This window comes from Prionailurus bengalensis, chromosome D1 (assembly GCF_016509475.1).
Source record: "Prionailurus bengalensis isolate Pbe53 chromosome D1, Fcat_Pben_1.1_paternal_pri, whole genome shotgun sequence".
Classification (NCBI taxonomy): domain Eukaryota; kingdom Metazoa; phylum Chordata; class Mammalia; order Carnivora; family Felidae; genus Prionailurus; species Prionailurus bengalensis.
This window is the reverse complement of record NC_057346.1, coordinates 1,314,709-1,331,830: the sequence shown is the minus strand read 5'-3', so window position 1 is coordinate 1,331,830 and position 17,122 is coordinate 1,314,709. Positions and strand designations below refer to the sequence as shown.

The window sequence follows — 17,122 nt, the reverse complement described above, 5'->3', positions numbered from 1 at the left end:
TGTTAGGGAATGAGCCAGAAGGCACAAGGAGATGGGAATCTTGAATGGATTTATTACATGAGATCAGGGGACCCACCCCCAGATCCTTTCTGGTCCAGATGACTCTCCATTCATTGAGGCTGTACAGAATGCACTAGTGAGGGGATGTACTGGAGTCTGAGATACACAATGACGGTTGCTCTCTGTGGGCTGGGGTGACAGTATGAGGTATGGCTTGGAATTGGGCTCTCTAGCATCATAGGGATGCTGTGATTTCAGGATGTGAAGGGCAGGTGTCCCACCTAACCATCAAAGGCAAGGTAAACCAAAGCAACTCTCACTAACATGGAGACTAGACTAGGACTAGAAGGCCTTCATTTCCACAGATCATGTGTTTCTAGCAGTAAGTAGATGAGTACACGGTAAAGGTGCTGCTGAACTGATATATTAAAAATTAAAAACTGCCGGTATCAGTTACTGCAACAGAAAAATCCTTCTCAATCTCCAAATCTAAAAAGATTTACAAACTCAAGCTCATTGATTGCAGAGGAGTCTAGGTCTCCTTGAAGAAGGATCCTTCTTCATACTTATGTATTTGTATGGCTTAAACAACAGAAGTTTACTTTCTCATGGTTCTGGAGGCTGATTTTTTTTGTTGGTTGGTTCTGTTTATTTTTGAGAGACAGAGTGTGAGTGGGGAAGGGGCAGACAGAGAGGAGGACAGAGGATCTGGAGCGGGCTCTGCCCATACAGCAGAGAGCCCGATGTGGGGCTCAAGCTCACAAACCAAGAGATCATGACCTGAGCCGAAGTCAGATGCTCATGTGACTGAGCCACCCAGGTGTCCTGGAGGCTATAATTTTGAGATCAAGGTGTTGACAGGGTTGGGTTCTTCTGAGGCTTCTCTCCTTGGCTTGCAGATGACCATCTTCTCCCTGTTTTTTCCTGTGGTCTCTCCTTTGTATGCACTGGTGTCCTAATCTTCTCTTCTAAATACAGACCCCAGTTATATTGGATTAGGGCCACCCTAATGATCCCATTCTAACTCAATTGGCTCTTTAGAGACCCTATGTCCAAATTCAGTCCCATCCTGAGGCATGGAGGGGCTAGGACTTCAACATATAAATTTTGGAGGCAAAATTCAGCCCACAATAAGCAGCCTGTGTGCCTGTGTGTGTGTGTGTGTGTGTAGTAAATTATCCCACAAAAGGACTTGTGTCCATTGACCAAGGTAACTGTGCTCTGGGGAAAGAGAAACATCCAGATTTTTCAAAAACAACTGGATACTAGATCTGAACTGACAATGACAAAGAGGTCACAAAATAGCAACTTGATCTTCTAGTTTAGAAAGGAGCCTTATGATACACCTGAAACTAGGAGTATACTGTATGTTAACTAACTGGAATTTAAATTAAAAACTTAAAAAAAAACTAAAGAAGCCTTATGAAAGTTTAATGAACAAAGTTCTGACTCAAGCTCATCGTGGGTCCATGGACACATCCTGTGGCCATTTTCTTGGTCAAACTTTCCTCTTGGTTTGCTTACTTGTGGAGTTAGAACCTTATGTGGAAAGGATCAAATGAAAGCCTCTGAAACTGCTCCTCCCTAAATTCTCTGGCAAGATGATAACTTAGAAACACCAAAAAAACAGTACCACATCCTGGAGGATTGCATAGACAGGTAATAACATCAAAGGCTTCAAAACAACAAGGAGAGTGGTCCCTATTGGAACTCCATTCGATATCTCCCTCTGGCCCCGGCACAAAGTGGATGGATCATGGTGGGTGATGGCAGACTTCTATAAACTTAACCAAGCAGGTGGCATGCCCTGTGGCTATTGTATCAGACACAATTGCTTTACTGGAGCAAATCAACAGAGCCACAGAATCTCAGCATGGAGTGATTTAGGAGGAAGGTTTGAAGATTTCCCTTCTTCTATGAGCTCAGATGCACTTTGAAAAATAGAGTATTTGCTTCTTAGTGTTTTGGTTCGGTTTTAGCTCCAAATCTAACTTTTCCAGTTGGAAGCCTTGGGAGAATTTAGAATTTAGAATTTACCATGATAAGGGAAAATAGTAGCTTTTTTTTTCTAGACCTCTTCTATGCGTGTTGAAGAGGCAGCATTCTGGCCAAGAAATTGCAGCGAAAGCCAGATCTACTCTACTCAACTCTCTGTGATGTTAAGCAAATGATCTGGCCCTTCTGAATCTTCATTTCCTATCTGTGACAAAAGAAACATAATGCAGGGTTTTCCTGAAGACGGACAAGTCTACATCACCCAGCAGAGACCTGTCACATAGAAAATATCAAATAAATGAAAACTGCCTGTTCCTTCCCACACCCTCCTAAGCCCAGAGTTTTTCATCACTGTTACTTGCCTCACTAACAAGTTTCTTTCTACCAAAAAAGCGCACGATACTAGTGACCCAACCCAACAATGAACCAGAATCCAGATTGAAAATACAGTAACATTATTTTGCGTATCCAACAAGTATTAATAATAGTGCTTATTATAGGTCACCATGTATAATCATGCCTCTGAATATTTACAAGAGGCACTGAAGCCACAATTCTGAAACTTGTCTAACCCCTGCTTGACATTTTGCCTCCTTAGCTGATAGTCTTTATCAGGTCAGAAACTTGTTATCTAAAGTTCTTACCTAAATACCAGGAAGGAAATACAATGGGTGAAAATTCAGCAATAAACTATGTTCCCACTCTGCAACAAAGGCTATTTAAAAGCATGAAAAAGGAAGTGGACTTCTCATTGTCCTCACCTTTGACCCAGGATGATAACCCCAACTTGTAATAACATCAAGACTTTCCAATGAAAGAAGAAGTTGCACATTATTGTAGCTGGTATCATGACACAGCTCATTTAGGGTTATGTGTATATCTACAGTCTTGGAATCAGAGGTTGCTGGATGTTGAAAATTGATAGGTAACCAGTTTTTCCAAGAACTGGACCATGTCTAAGTGGGGAGCATCCTACATTTCTCAGGCTTGGTTACAGGACAAGATGAATCATAGCCAGGTTCTATCTGGATGGCATCCGTACAACCCCCACATAAGGGTGCAGGCCACACTGAGTCCATCTCTCGCCCCCCCCCACCAGTGCACAGGTGGCATCCACCTTAGAGAACTACCCTGTGACTGCACCACTGTGCCCCTCGCTTCCTAAGAGCTGGGGATAAGGAGCAGAGAATGGGAGAGACGGGGGAGGGGAGAATAGCTGTGGGGTAGGGCCGCACAGTACCTACCACCTGGGTCATCCACCCAGCTGCCTTGTCAGTAAGTTACCCTGAATAAAACTCCACGTGAATGGCGCGCAGTGGCGTGCCTTGTTTTTCGGCATTACAGTGACTTCTCAGGCTGGAGGATACACCACTGGCCTCCCTCCGCCTTCCGGCACCAGAAGGTCAGGTGATGGAGCAGGTGGACACAGACCAAAGGAAAAGCCCGGATTCACAGGATGGTCAGAGCATTGAGAAGACAACACAAATACAGAGGTCAGTTGAAGGCCCTTTCCCGGGTGTCGAGAATGAGAAAAACCAACAAAAAGTGTACAAAGGTGAGAGAAAGGCATTGAGGGCAGAGCCAAGGTTCAAGCCAAAAGGCTCGTTGATGAAAATGTAAGTTGCAGTGGTTAGGATTCTGAGTAATCACTTATCACTTGTTTGCTGGCTTACTTCATTTTTCTGATACTAACCTACACCACGGCATTGTTTTGAGCATGGGAAATAACACACTTTTAGGGCCTGGCATATCCCTAGAAAGGTTTCTCCTTTCTTTAAGGAGCAGTTCTATACTTGCCTGACCATACACACGCTTTAAGAAGCTTGACAAAGCCACGAATGACTTACGGACAAACCTATAGCGCTCTTCCCGCCCCAGGTCATCAATTCCTTCGCAGTGTGGTGGGTGAGTGGAGGACACGGTACACGCCAGCACCGCTCGTGTGAGGCCTGTGCTCTGGTGTTTCGACAGTTGTAATCACAGCACTTACCACCACATTAATTCTCATTGTGTCATGACCACATCATAAGATCCATCAACAGGATGCTTGACAGCAATAAAATTATGACTCAGATAAAGACGAGGACTCCCAGAGTGTGCCCCATCCGTGCCTGGGACCATTGCCATGGAGCTGTCAGGCCAACAGGCTTTGTCTGGTAAGAGACTTGTTCCAAGCCTAAAACAACCTCCCTGCGAGTCGGGTTACGTCCACCCTGTTTCTACAGATGCCAAAACGGTGGTCCACAACAATGATACTCTAAGTCCCACTGACTTTCTCAGAGCCCCACGTCCCTCATGCTCCAGCTGAGGTCTGTTCCATGCCACTGTGGTAGAGCTGACCCTGTGGCTCCATCAGCCACAGGTGGACGGGACTGGCTCAGGGCACCCCCACACTTCTTCCAGCTCTGTCTGCCTCGGTGGGGCTTAAATGGCAGGTGGGCTGATGGGTGATTCCTGCACACTCATGAACTTAGACTCCTATCATGTAGAGTTAATTTGTCTGTAGCGAGAGAAAATCCTAATTCTACTCTACAAGAATTTTAGGGCTGTCTGTATTAATAGGTTAACTGGGTAAAAATAAGGTATTGCAGACGTACTATGTGAAAAACACTGCGTTTGGCTGAGAAAAGGAAAGAAAGATACAAAGTGCTGTTTGTGTGCAGAGGTGAGTGGCTGCATGGGGAGGGTCTGACATCATTCCCCACGGCATATCTCAGTCCGTCTTCTTGCCCTGTGTACTTGCAGACGAGGAACCGAGGAGATTTTTCTTAAAGCCAAGAAGGTAGAAGGTATTTCCATTCCAATTTAATGGGTTTTTACGGACTGGTTTCTGTGAGCGTGTCTTTCCTTCTGCAATCCACAGTCTCCATCCAGCACAAGCCGGGCCACAGGGGAATCAGTACGTGCTCCGTCCTCCCCTCTGCGGACCTTCCTTTCCACCACCTGCTTCCTTCCCAAGCAAGCCCCACCCCAGGAACAGCAAATCCATCTGAAAAGCAGTGGTGACTGGGTTTTACGACTCAAGAAATGAAATAGCTCTTCTAATATCTTCTAGATAACAATGCCCACATTTAGACCAAAGCGGTGTCTGTCCTTTATTTCCATTCATCTACTTCTACCTAACCTGCTTATATTTGAGTTTAAAATACAGTCTTTTTTTTTAACGTTTATTTATTTTTGAGACAGAGAGAGACAGAGCATGAGCGGGGGAGGGTCAGAGAGAGAGAGGGAGACACAGAATCTGAAACAGGCTCCAGGCTCTGAGCTGTCAGCCCAGAGCCCGATGCGGGGCTCGAACTCACGAACTGCGAGATCATGACCTGAGCCGAAGTTGGACGCTTAACCGACTGAGCCCCCCAGGTGCCCCCAAATACAGTCTTTTTAAAAGAAAAGGTCACTGCTTCCAAATGTCTCTACATATGATGTGTTACTAGGTTTTTCAGCTACTTCTCAGGAAACACACAGAGGTGAACAGTTCTTTATTCTTCCTCTTTCCCAACACAGAAACCATTTCTTGAAAATTAATCACGATTACATTACCCAAGTTGAAAAGTTGAAGGGAAGGGAAATTCTGATGTAGACCAAATCACCTTTACCATTTCTTGGAAATTAATCACGATTACATTACCCAAGTTGAAAAGTTGAAGGGAAGGGAAATTCTGATGTAGACCTGATCAGCTTTACATTAAATTTTTAAGAATATTCTTGATGTTCAGATAAAAAAAAAAAACACGAGCATGAATCATGCTCTTCGGATATAAGCACCATCACCCTAGAAAGGGACAGCCCCTGGAGGGTAGACACCCAAGACAATAGGCAAGATATTTTCCTGAGCTATGAAGCATCCTGCAATCCTTGTGCTGTTTTGTCTGCCAGTCTGCTCTGCTTATCCACTGAATGGAGCAGTGAGGGAAAAGGACCCGAGCATGGATCTTCTCCAGGTACATTGTGATGGCGGCCACTGCAGCCGCTGGCCAGTCCCCCAGGGAAAAGGCTGCCTGCTTGGTCTTGCAACACAAACTAGGCTGCTTTGATTGTCAGTCACTGTGTTGGACTAAGGTAGCATCGGGCACCTCGAGTGCTAGAGGTGGGTGTCCCTACGTTTGAGCAGAGAGGGAAGAGAGATGCAGGAAGGGAATAGGGACTAGAAGTCTGAGCTCCTCGAGGTTGTAGGAACACACCGGCGGCTGCTTTGGCGCTAAGGGGAGGAACGAATGGGAAGTGCTCGAAACTTCTCTGGCTTTAGAATTTCTTTGGTGGAAATAATTAGGGCTGAGGAACATGCTCATTGTGACTTTCCAATAATTTCAGGTAATACTGTTCACATTGTTACTCATCATGTTTAGGCAAAAGATTTTATCCCCGTTAAGTCTTGAACCAGGAGTGGAGTAACAGTGTATATTTCTGCCCCCTTCCTGCCTTTAACACCGTTCCTTTGCTCTAGGTGGACAGACGTCCTTTACACTCCCTGGATGGGTTGCTGACTAACTCATGACCTGTTCAATAAAGCCAGTTTGATCTTTTAAATTACTCAGTGAAGTTTTTGTTGTTTAACATCCCACTAGCAATACCTGGAGAACTACTACGACCTCGCAAAGGATGTGAAACAGTTCGTCAGAAGAAGGGACAGCGGACCTGTCGTTAAAAAAATCCGAGAAATGCAGAAGTTCCTCGGGTTGGAGGTGACGGGGAAGCTGGACCCTGACACTCTGGCGATGATACGCAAGCCCCGGTGCGGCGTTCCCGACGTGGGCCAGTTCACCACCTTCCCTGGCCTGCCGAAGTGGAGGAAAACGCACCTCACCTACAGGTAACGGGTCCAAAGAGGTGTTCACATCACAATGCGATTTTACCAAGTACCATCACAGGAGAAAATAATCTCTTCAATTTTTTTTCTTAAAGGATTGTGAATTATACACTGGATTTGCCGAGAGAGGCTGTTGACTCTGCCTTTGAGAAGGCTCTGAAAGCCTGGGAGGAGGTGACACCACTTACTTTCTCCAAGATTTACGAAGGAGAGGCTGACATAATGATCTTTTTTGCAGTTAGAGGTAAAAAAAAAAAAAATTACATGTATCATTTATCTGGCGCTTACTGGAAAAGGGCATAAAGAAATTCTAAACGCTTGTATTACCATTATTTTTTTTCCCTCTGCCAGAACATGGAGACTTTATCCCTTTTGATGGATCAGGAAACGTTTTGGCTCATGCCTATCCACCTGGCCCTGGTTTATATGGAGATGTTCACTTTGATGATGACGAGCTGTGGAGGGAGGATAAATCAGGTGGGTGCCAGGTTCCCTGGATGGTTTCAGGAACAACGTCTAACGCTATCCAAGAATAGTTAGATCATTCAGCGTGAGCAGTAAATGTAACATCCTAATAACTAAAATTTGTGATGGTTTGGGTGCTAACAACCAGAAGCACTGGTGTTTCAGTCATCATTGATGAACATTTTCTAATGTCTGCGTTTGCTTCTTTGCTCCCAACAAGCACAATATGGGAGGCACCATTCAATCTTACTTCCACAGCTCAGGGTCCCATGGAGCTTTTTTAGGATCAGCATGTTAACAAATGCTTCTCATTTCTTTAACTAGCAATGACAAAGGTAGAAGGGATTGCACTGAATTGGTTCCAACCTAAAATGTGCCCTGGGGTTTCTTCTTTTCTTTCCATTTGCCTCCTTTTCTCTTAAAAGATCAGGAAAATGCCAGAAAATAAAGGAAATTGTTAAGTCATCTCTTTAAGGAAACATATAACTGTCTTTAGATTAGGAGCCTTTTCTTTTTCTAAATTAATTCTGAAAGACTTTACTAAGTTTAAACACAATGACCAAAATTAACTACATTTTTTTCGAGGGGCTTCTAAAGTTTGGAAACACACAGCTGAACAACTGTTATTTTCAAGGTGGGTCGGGATGTTTGGTGCAGATGCAAAGAACATCTTTGCTGAGGGTACACACGTGCCGCGAGCAACGATCTTGCTTTGTTGGAACGACCATTCTTTTCTGCATAATTGCTTGCAGACTTGCTTAAATAATTTCTACTATTAATTTCAATAAAAATTTTTAGAAGGTAAAGAAAAGCTGAAGCCAGCTGTGTTTGTGCTGCAGAAAACCGTTATTGGACATATTTCTATTCTAAGCTAGAGATTGTACCTATCCATTGGCACTGACTACAGAAGACGTTTGTTAACCACCAAAAATTGTGTGATTATGTTTGAAGAAGAGGAAGGACAAGTCAGATTAAATCTTCACAGGAAATGACTAAATCCTCACAGGAATTAATTTGAACTTAGGTTACAGCTGGCACATGTTACTAAATTTGAACAATAACTAACTCTGTATTTGTAGAGACAATGAAGAGTTATCTGTATTGACATGTGGTCTAGGTACCTCCAAAAAATTATTTTGGAAACAATGTTTATCACCGTCAGTCCAGGTGAAATGACCAGGTTTTCCTGGCTAGAGAGAAAACTGGGGAGGAGGAATATGGTGAAACCCTCTCTTATTATATTGACTTCAAGTCAACCTTGAAAAATAATTAAATTTCTATGAAGTATGGAATATGCCAATCAATGAATGAATCCACAAATAAGGAGAATAGTACCACGTGGTCCCAAGGATAGTCACTTGCATGTGTTCATACGTATGTGTTCACAGAACAAACAGCTTTTCGATTCTGAACATTATGGTTTTTCAAACAGGAACCAACTTATTCCTCGTTGCTGCTCATGAATTCGGCCATTCCCTGGGTCTCTATCACTCGGCCGACCCCACAGCTTTGATGTATCCCGTCTACAACCCACACACAGACCTGACCCGCTTCCGCCTTGCCCAAGATGATGTGAACGGCATCCAGTCCCTGTATGGTGAGTGATGCTGGAAAAATGAGGCATTGGAGCTTTGCAGCCATGGTCTTCGGGAAAGCTTTAAAATGCTGCATAAAGCATTTGCAATTCGTCTCAACATACTCAGGGAGTGTTTGGAAAGCATAGAAATCGACGGAAGCATCCCATTTCTCCTCATGTTCCATCCCCACATCTGTTTCCTTTAGGACCTCCCCCTACGTCATCCCCTGATGGCCCCGCGGTGCCCACAGAATCTGTGCCTCCAGAACCTGGGACACCAGCCACGTGCGATCCTGCTTTGTCCTTCGATGCCGTCAGCTCTCTGAGGGGAGAAATCCTGTTCTTTAAAGACAGGTCAGACCAGAAGATTCTATTTCCCTATCTATTCTTTCAATGTACAATGCTTCGAAAGGAAAACAGAAACTTGACAGAAATATTTAAATAAGATATTTCCTCTACACTTTGCAATCATTCAGATCTGGTTCTTGTTGCATTTTATCATCTCCTTAAAGTAGCCTGGATCATTTTTTTTACAGACGTACGAAGGATGATTCTGGGTCACTAGAATGTAAGCCAGGTGAAGGCATGGGGTTCTCTCTGTGTTGTTCGCTCTTTGATCCTGGGGACCTATAACGGGCCCAGGACATGCAGTGTGTAAGGTGAACAACTGAATGATTAATTGGTGTATTTAACTATCATAAACCAGGTAACTTCTACTTCTGGAAGTCGAGCCGTACCTTGACCTGTGCTAACAAATACTACTACTTAAATTGATTAATTTGAGAAAAAGTGATATATGTTTCTGGCACAATATTAACATAGCACCAAAAGACACAGAAGGAAAAGCGAAATTTCTCTCCCATCTCTGACCTAGGTAGTCCCTATTCTCCCCGTAGGTTCAACCACTGCTAACAACTTCCTTCGTCTCTTTACAAAGCTATTCTATTCACATACAAACATAAATGGGTATGTTTTTTCTTACTTTTTAAAAAAATACTAATGAGGGCATACTATACATACCATTTTATGGACTTCTAGAGTGGTGTAGCTTATCGATTAAATAAAAGTTACTTAAGAGACAGCCTGTGCAGGAAATAAATCTCCAGGGGAAAGGTGCTGTCTCTGTACCAAGCGGTGAAGACACATCTTCATCCCCAGAGATGGGACGTTTAGAGCCAAGAAGCCTGGGTAAACCAACCCTTGCTACTTTTTACTATGTGCTCCCCCAGCCCAAAGTCCGTTGAGGATTCCTTACTAATTAAAGATCCCACAGTTCAGTTCTCCTTGCTCTGTCAATGCCTCACAGATTTATGGTTTCTTTGTCTCGAAACTACCACAATTCCCTACGTCACTCACTTCTCTGGGTCCCAATTTCATTATTGGGCCTCCACATGCACGTAATACCACTTCGGTTTTTTTTCTCTGGTTAATCTGCCTCACATAAATTTAATTCTACCCGAAGGTAGAGCAGAATTCTCCTTCCCTTCAATGGGCACTGAGCTAAGTAGTTATATTACCATGGATTTCATCACCTTGGATCATAGGAAAGAAGATGGCCCAGTACAGACTTCTGAGTTGTCATTGATGGAAAGAGAGAGAATATGTTCTTTTATATATATACTGAAAGGAGAAAAACAATTGTAATTAATTTTTATGTTTTCCAGATATTTTTGGCGTAGATCTCGCTGGAGCCTTGAACCTGAATTTCATTTGATTTCTACATTTTGGCCCTCTCTCCCATCAGGCTTGGATGCTGCCTATGAAGTTAATAACAAGGATACCGTCTTTGTGTTTAAAGGCAAATAAGATATAAGAATTTTAAGTTGTTGAAAAAGTTCTCTTGCCAAAATTTCACTGACATGAATTTTCTCCATTATGTTAAATTTTATATGATTTATTACTGCAAAGACCTAGTGCCAATACTTAGACAAGATGTGTATAAGAACATTCTAAGTTTTACTTTCCATTATTCAATGACACTGGGGCACCTGGCTGAGCGTCCAAATTCTTGATCTCAGGTCAAGTCTTTTTGTTAAAACAATTTTTTTTTCAATGTTTATTTTTTATTTTTGGGACAGAGAGAGACAGAGCATGAACGGGGGAGGGGCAGAGAGAGAGGGAGACACAGAATCGGAAACAGGCTCCAGGCTCTGAGCCATCAGCCCAGAGCCCCACGCGGGGCTCGAACTCACGGACCACGAGATCGTGACCTGGCTGAAGTCGGACGCTTAACCGACTGCGCCACCCAGGCGCCCCAAAACAATTTTTTTAATGTTTATTTATTTGTGAGAGAGACAGACAGACAGAGTGTGAGTGGGGGAGGGTCAGAGAAAGAGAGGGAGATACAGAATCTGAAGTAGGCTCCAGGCTCCGAGCTGTCAGCACAGAGCCCGACGTGGGGCTCAAACTCACAAATTGTGAGATCATAACCTGAGCCAAAGTCAGATGCTTAACTTTGGCTGAGCCACCCAGGCTCCCCCAAATTTTTTTAATGTGTACTTATTTTTGAGAAAGAGAGACAGAGCACAAGCAGGGGAAGGGCAGAGAGAGGGAGACACAGAATTGGAAGCAGGCTGCAGGCTCTGAAATGTCAGCACAGAGCCCAACACAGGGCTTGAACCCACGAACAGTGAGATCATGACCTGAGCCAAAGTCTGATGCTTAACTGACTGAGCCACCCAGGTGCCCCTCAGCTCAGGTCTTGATCTCAGGGTCATGAGTTCAAGCCCCACGTTGGGCTCTATGCACTGGGCATGAAGCCTGCTTAAAAAAAAATTCAACGATACCTAAATAATAGAAGCTACCCCACGTTCATGAACAGGGAAAGAGTAATAATGTAATGTAGGAAACATAGAGACCGTGTAGTAAAAATGTCAACTTATCTATAAATACAAGATATTTTCCATTCAAATGCCAAAATAGTTTTCACGGAACTTGACAAATCGGTTCCCTAACTTGCGTGGGAAAGCAAAGGCCGAGAATAGCCAGGGTACAGCTGGAGGAGAATGAGCCAGGGAGGACAAGCCAAGGAGGACGAGCCGGAGACGATGGCCGCATGCTGGAACGGGAGCGGAGAACACCGTGTCAGCGTGTTGACACTAACAGGCGGCCAGGGCTCTCTGGCCCTTTCTCAGATTTTACTCCTGCCGGTCCAGTCTCTTCCACTGTGAATATGCTCTTTGAGTTCTTTTACTTCTGGAGTCAGCGTTGCTAACATATCTTTCTAGGAATGTGTCCATTCCGTCCATTTTCAAATCACCTGGGATGAAGCTTTCTGAGCATTACTTTGTTATTTCACTTATCGCTGAAGTTCTGTTCCCTTTCTCCTTCCTGCTCTTGGGTCTTTGTGCCTCTCTCTTCGCCCATCTCATCGGGTAACAGGATACTTAACAATTTCATTCGGCATCTCAAAGGACTCTCAGCTTTGTCATCCTCTCTACTGCATTTTGATTTCTGTCCACATCACTATTGCCCACGTTTTTGCCGTTTTTGAATGTATTCCGTTACTGTTTTTTATAACTTCAGTTTGGTACTCCCAGCCCTTTCTTCTTTCCTGGTACAAACATTTATGCCTAAAAATATCCCTTTCTTCTCAACTTTTGTTCCATTCCTACAAGTTTTGATGTGTAGTAGTTTCATGGTGTTCATTTTTAAGTTTTTAAAAAATTTTTTCCATTTTTAATTTTTCCCCTTGCTTCAGAGTTATTTGGGAGTCTTTGTAAACATCGAACTGTGTGGGGATTTTTAAAAGTCAGGTATTTCTGACAATCTCACTTTTATGAGGAGGAAATGAAATCACCTGAAGTTGCATTGGCTACTGTAAATGTTCTCTAACTCTGAGGCGTTGCTTTCACCCGGTAATTTATGTGACATTTATTTATCCTTGTGATGTGCCAGGCAGGGTACTCCTTAGTGTAGTTCAAACCCGAAAGAGGCTCCTATTCCGGAGAGGGCAGCAGGGCTGAAATCAAGCGCGTTAGGAAAGATAAGAGCTGGGATTGAGGGGAGCTCGCAGGTGCCGTGGGGGACAGCGCTGGCCCCGCATCCAGGGCTCAGCAAAGACGCTGGGACGGGATGATGGTCAGGATGAGTGCTGAGGGAGAACTTTGTTGTGTGGAAAAGGACCGAGTGTGTAGAGTGGAAAGGCCTTCAAGGAGGAGGGACAGTCTACACAAAGGCAAGAGTACATCTGGAGCTGCCCAGACAGGTGCAGGTCATTTGGGTGAGGCAAGACAGAGACACGACAGACTGGTGTTTTAGGTCAGTTACCCTGGCAGTAATGTTAGGGAGGGATTCGGGGCACAGCAGGGGGTGTGATGAAGTAAAAGCAGAGAGACTGATGAGCATTCAGTGTCCTGATTCACTCACATTTGGGTGGCTTCCTAGGCTACTCATAAGAAGCACAGTCTGGACTAGTGACCATGCAGGACCCAAGAAAAGTATCCAATAAGTACCTGACTTTGTGATGTGCAGTTACAAGAGGGTTCCTAGGTAGAAACTCAGACCAAGGAGTCGCCAGCAATTACAGGACCAGTCACTGTAATTACAAACTGCAATCAACTGTATTATTTATAGATAATAAATATAAGACCCAGAAAGGACAGAGACCAGAGTTAGCTACTCATTCATTCATTCGCTCATTCAGGGAATGTTTGCTAAATACTATCACCTGGGTGTTGGGTTAGTGGCTGGAACTAAAACCAGGATTTCCTGTTTCCCACAACAATGTGCTAATAGCTTCTCTAAAACCACAAGGCTTCACTAAAATTTCTTGGCTTCCTTTTTTCAAAAGGAAATCACTTCTGGGCCATCAGAGGAACTGAGGTACAAGCAGGTTATCCAAAAGACATCCATACCCTGGGTTTTCCTCCAGCCTTGGGAAAAATAGATGCCGCTGTTTCTGATAAGGAAAAGAAGAAAACGTACTTCTTTGTAGAGGACAAATACTGGCGGTAAGACACGGTTGGAATGACTCTGTATGGAGCCTGATTAGGGACGTTAGGTTCTTTCTTTACAGATATCCTCCCTCCAGTCCCACCCTCTAACTTGGTCTAACCTCCAACTTCCTGATTATGAAGAAGACAACTTAGAGTTACCCCACTTCTCAGATATAATACAGGGCTCTCAGAATGGCTGGTCCCCGGGTCATATATCCAGACAGCAGAAGACATCATGAGAGGCCACCTGAGGTCCAGACAGCAAGCCACCATAGGAAGCCCAGGTGTATCAGGCTGTAGAGACATGATCTACAGGGCAAGTGTGATAAATAACCAGAGTTTGTTTTTAGCCAAATGATTAATTCACTTCGCATCTTATGTGTATGCAGTCCTCATGCATTTGTGGCAGAAAGGCACTTGGGCTCTGTGTTGAGGCTCAGAAACTTGACCTCAGACATACAAATGGAGCTCCGATGGAATAGCATGATATCCTTGCCTCTGGAGTAAACGTTGGTTTGTGTGCTAAGCTTACGGTCTAGGAAAGTCGCACATTTTTGTAGTCCTGAAAATGCTTACCACTTCTTTACCCTACCTGAGAATTATCTGGGATTCCACACTGGAGCAGTAACATTATTTCCTACTGTCGTATGCAATGGGGCCTCTGCTCGATGTTGATATCATACTGTCGTATGTAATGGGGCCTCTGCACAATGTTGAGCTGTATTTCTTTCACTTGGTACAGATTTGATGAAAATAGCCAGTCCATGGAGCAAGGCTTCCCCAGAAAAATAGCTGACGACTTTCCAGGAGTTGGGCCGAAGGTTGATGCTGTATTTCAGGAATTTGGTAAGAAGGCACCCACTTCATCGCCAGTGGGGACACTATGGGGCATTTTATGGAATCAAAATGATGTGGAGAGTCAATCTTCAAATCATTCAGTCTCATACCCTTTATTCTCTAAATTTTTGAAAATTTTAACTTTTAGCTTACATTATTTTTCCTGGATACTTTCCAAGTCTCTGTTTCATACCTGCACATAAAATGAAAGGGTGCTTCCTCACACCTTAGTCAGGATTCCTCAGGTCACTATTTGGTATAAGAACACAAGCAAGTATGAGCCAGATTACTGATGGCAGGCTGCCATTCTCCTCTCTCCCGTCCCATCCCAGGGGGCCTTGTGTGGCCTTGTGTTGAAGTCTGTAGTTGCCTACATTGAGTAATTCATTTGTAAATAAATAGCAGTCTTCCCTTATGCTCAAAATACACAAAATTCAATTCCTGGTCTTGGCTAGGTGGGATGGTGACATGTGTGCTTGTTCTGAAGGCATTTTGGAGGGAGATGCTGGGGCTCGACAGTCATGAGGCGTGTGATCTTATTGCTAAGGTATCTTGACCTTTGTGCATACAGAGTAGGAAATGACCTCCAGTGCTTTGTGTTGTTGGCCTGATTCTCCTGGGTCCAGTTACCTCCCAACCTGCGCTTTAGGACCTAGAGGGGGAACTGGGGTATTTAAAATACCATAGAATATTGTCAGTATGGAGGCAGTACAATCCAATGTTTTAGAGCCCTGGCTTTGAAGTCAGAAGAGATGGAGTTCTCTCTCCACCTTTCATTAGAGATGTTACCTTGCAGAAATTGCAAAATCTCCCTAGTTCTCATTTTTACCCCCATTCGTGACATCTCACACTTTTTTAGTTAAGAGAGAAGACATAAACCGTGTAAGCACTCAGCACAGTGGCTGGCGCAGAGTAACAACTGAATAAATGCCGTTCATTATTAGTTTCCTCTCATTCTGAGCTTTGCATGTTACAAAATTGATTTATTTGAAGAATGTCTCATCATTTTCCTCATCTATACTTACAGGATTTTTCTATTTCTTCAGAGGACCGTTACAGTTTGAGTTTGATCCGAATGCCAAGATGGTGACACATGTATTGAAGAGTAACAACTGGTTATATTGTTAAGTGAGAAGTGAAAGAGATAGATTCATTTTAAATGAATCTAATAATTATTCACCTATTTTATTTTTTTTTTAAAGATTTTTTTTTTTCAACGTTTATTTATTTTTGGGACAGAGAGAGACAGAGCATGAACGGGGGAGGGGCAGAGAGAGAGGAAGACACAGAATCAGAAACAGGCTCCAGGCTCTGAGCCATCAGCCATCAGCCCAGAGCCTGACGCGGGGCTCGAACTCATGGACCGCGAGATCGTGACCTGGCTGAAGTCGGACGCTTAACCGACTACGCCACCCAGGCGCCCCACACCTATTTTATTTTAAGTCAGAGGGATGAATTTTTCCTGTGTGTGCAGTGGCCAAAGAAGAGGAGCCTTGCAGGCACTTTCACGTGTCATGGAGCATTTATCTGGGCTACTTCACTTGCTGTTGGATTATATTGACTAGAAGTTGGATACATCCATGTGCACTAGTCAGAGAACATATTTCCGTGGGTGTTTTATTTGCTACTTAATAAAGATTTTTATTTTTGACCTATTCCTTCTTTCTAGAATAATTCATTTTTAATATAAGGACCACAGGGTGGACTGAGCACTTAACAGCTGTTCTGCTGGTAGGTGTAATGGAAACACACGCTCCAGGGATGTGGCATATGGCGGTCATGTGCCCTCTCCCATTCTCTCTGCCAACAGGATCTTTATTTTTACCTCCCAGATATCATAAGCATTCCTTACACATCTAAGGAAGAAAGAGCTTAGTCCGTAGTTGTCCAGTAGGACTGGGTCTGAACAATGTTGGAAAATAGAATTCTAGAATATTGGGGCTTAAGAACCTAGCAAATCATCTACTGCATGTTATCACTCACAGGCATGGAAACAAAACTAGTTTGGAATCCAGCCACCATTTTTTTTTTCGACTTTTCTCTCCTCAGAGAGTCCCCCTTAAAATTTCTTGAGGGCCCGTTTAGTGGTCATGAACTCCTTTAAGTTTTGTTTGTCTGGGAAACTTTTTATCTCTCCTTCTATTTTGAATGACAGCCTTACTGGATAAGGAATCACTGGCTGCATATTTTTCTGATTCAGCACATTGAATATATCCTGCCACTCCTTTCTTACCTGCCATGTTTGTGTGGATAGGTCTGCTGTGAACCTGATCTGTCTTCCCTTATAGGTTAAGGACTTTTTTCCCTTGCTGCTTTCATGATTCTTTCCTTGCCTGAGTATTTGGTGAATTTGACTGTGATATGCCTTGTTGATGGTTGGTTTTTGTTGAATCTAATGGGAGTCCTCTGTGCTTCCTGGATTTTGATGTGTATGTCTTTTCCCAGGTTAGGAAAGTTTTCTGTTATGATTTGCTCACATAACCCTTCTACGTCTTTTTCTCTCTC

The 17,122-nt window shown here is 43.6% G+C and overlaps 1 protein-coding gene across 1 annotated transcript; it reads left to right on the top strand.

The window, feature by feature from the left end:
- Window positions 1-5,831: 5,831 nt before the first annotated feature.
- Window positions 5,832-15,787, top strand: LOC122482470 (stromelysin-1-like). Its single transcript, XM_043578795.1, has 10 exons — window positions 5,832-5,936; window positions 6,561-6,805; window positions 6,898-7,046; window positions 7,154-7,279; window positions 8,700-8,864; window positions 9,050-9,197; window positions 10,508-10,641; window positions 13,636-13,795; window positions 14,523-14,626; window positions 15,645-15,787. Exons 1-10 carry the CDS (start codon window positions 5,832-5,834, stop codon window positions 15,743-15,745), a joined length of 1,437 nt encoding a protein of 478 aa, XP_043434730.1. The 3' UTR covers window positions 15,746-15,787.
- The last annotated feature ends 1,335 nt before the right edge of the window (window positions 15,788-17,122 follow it).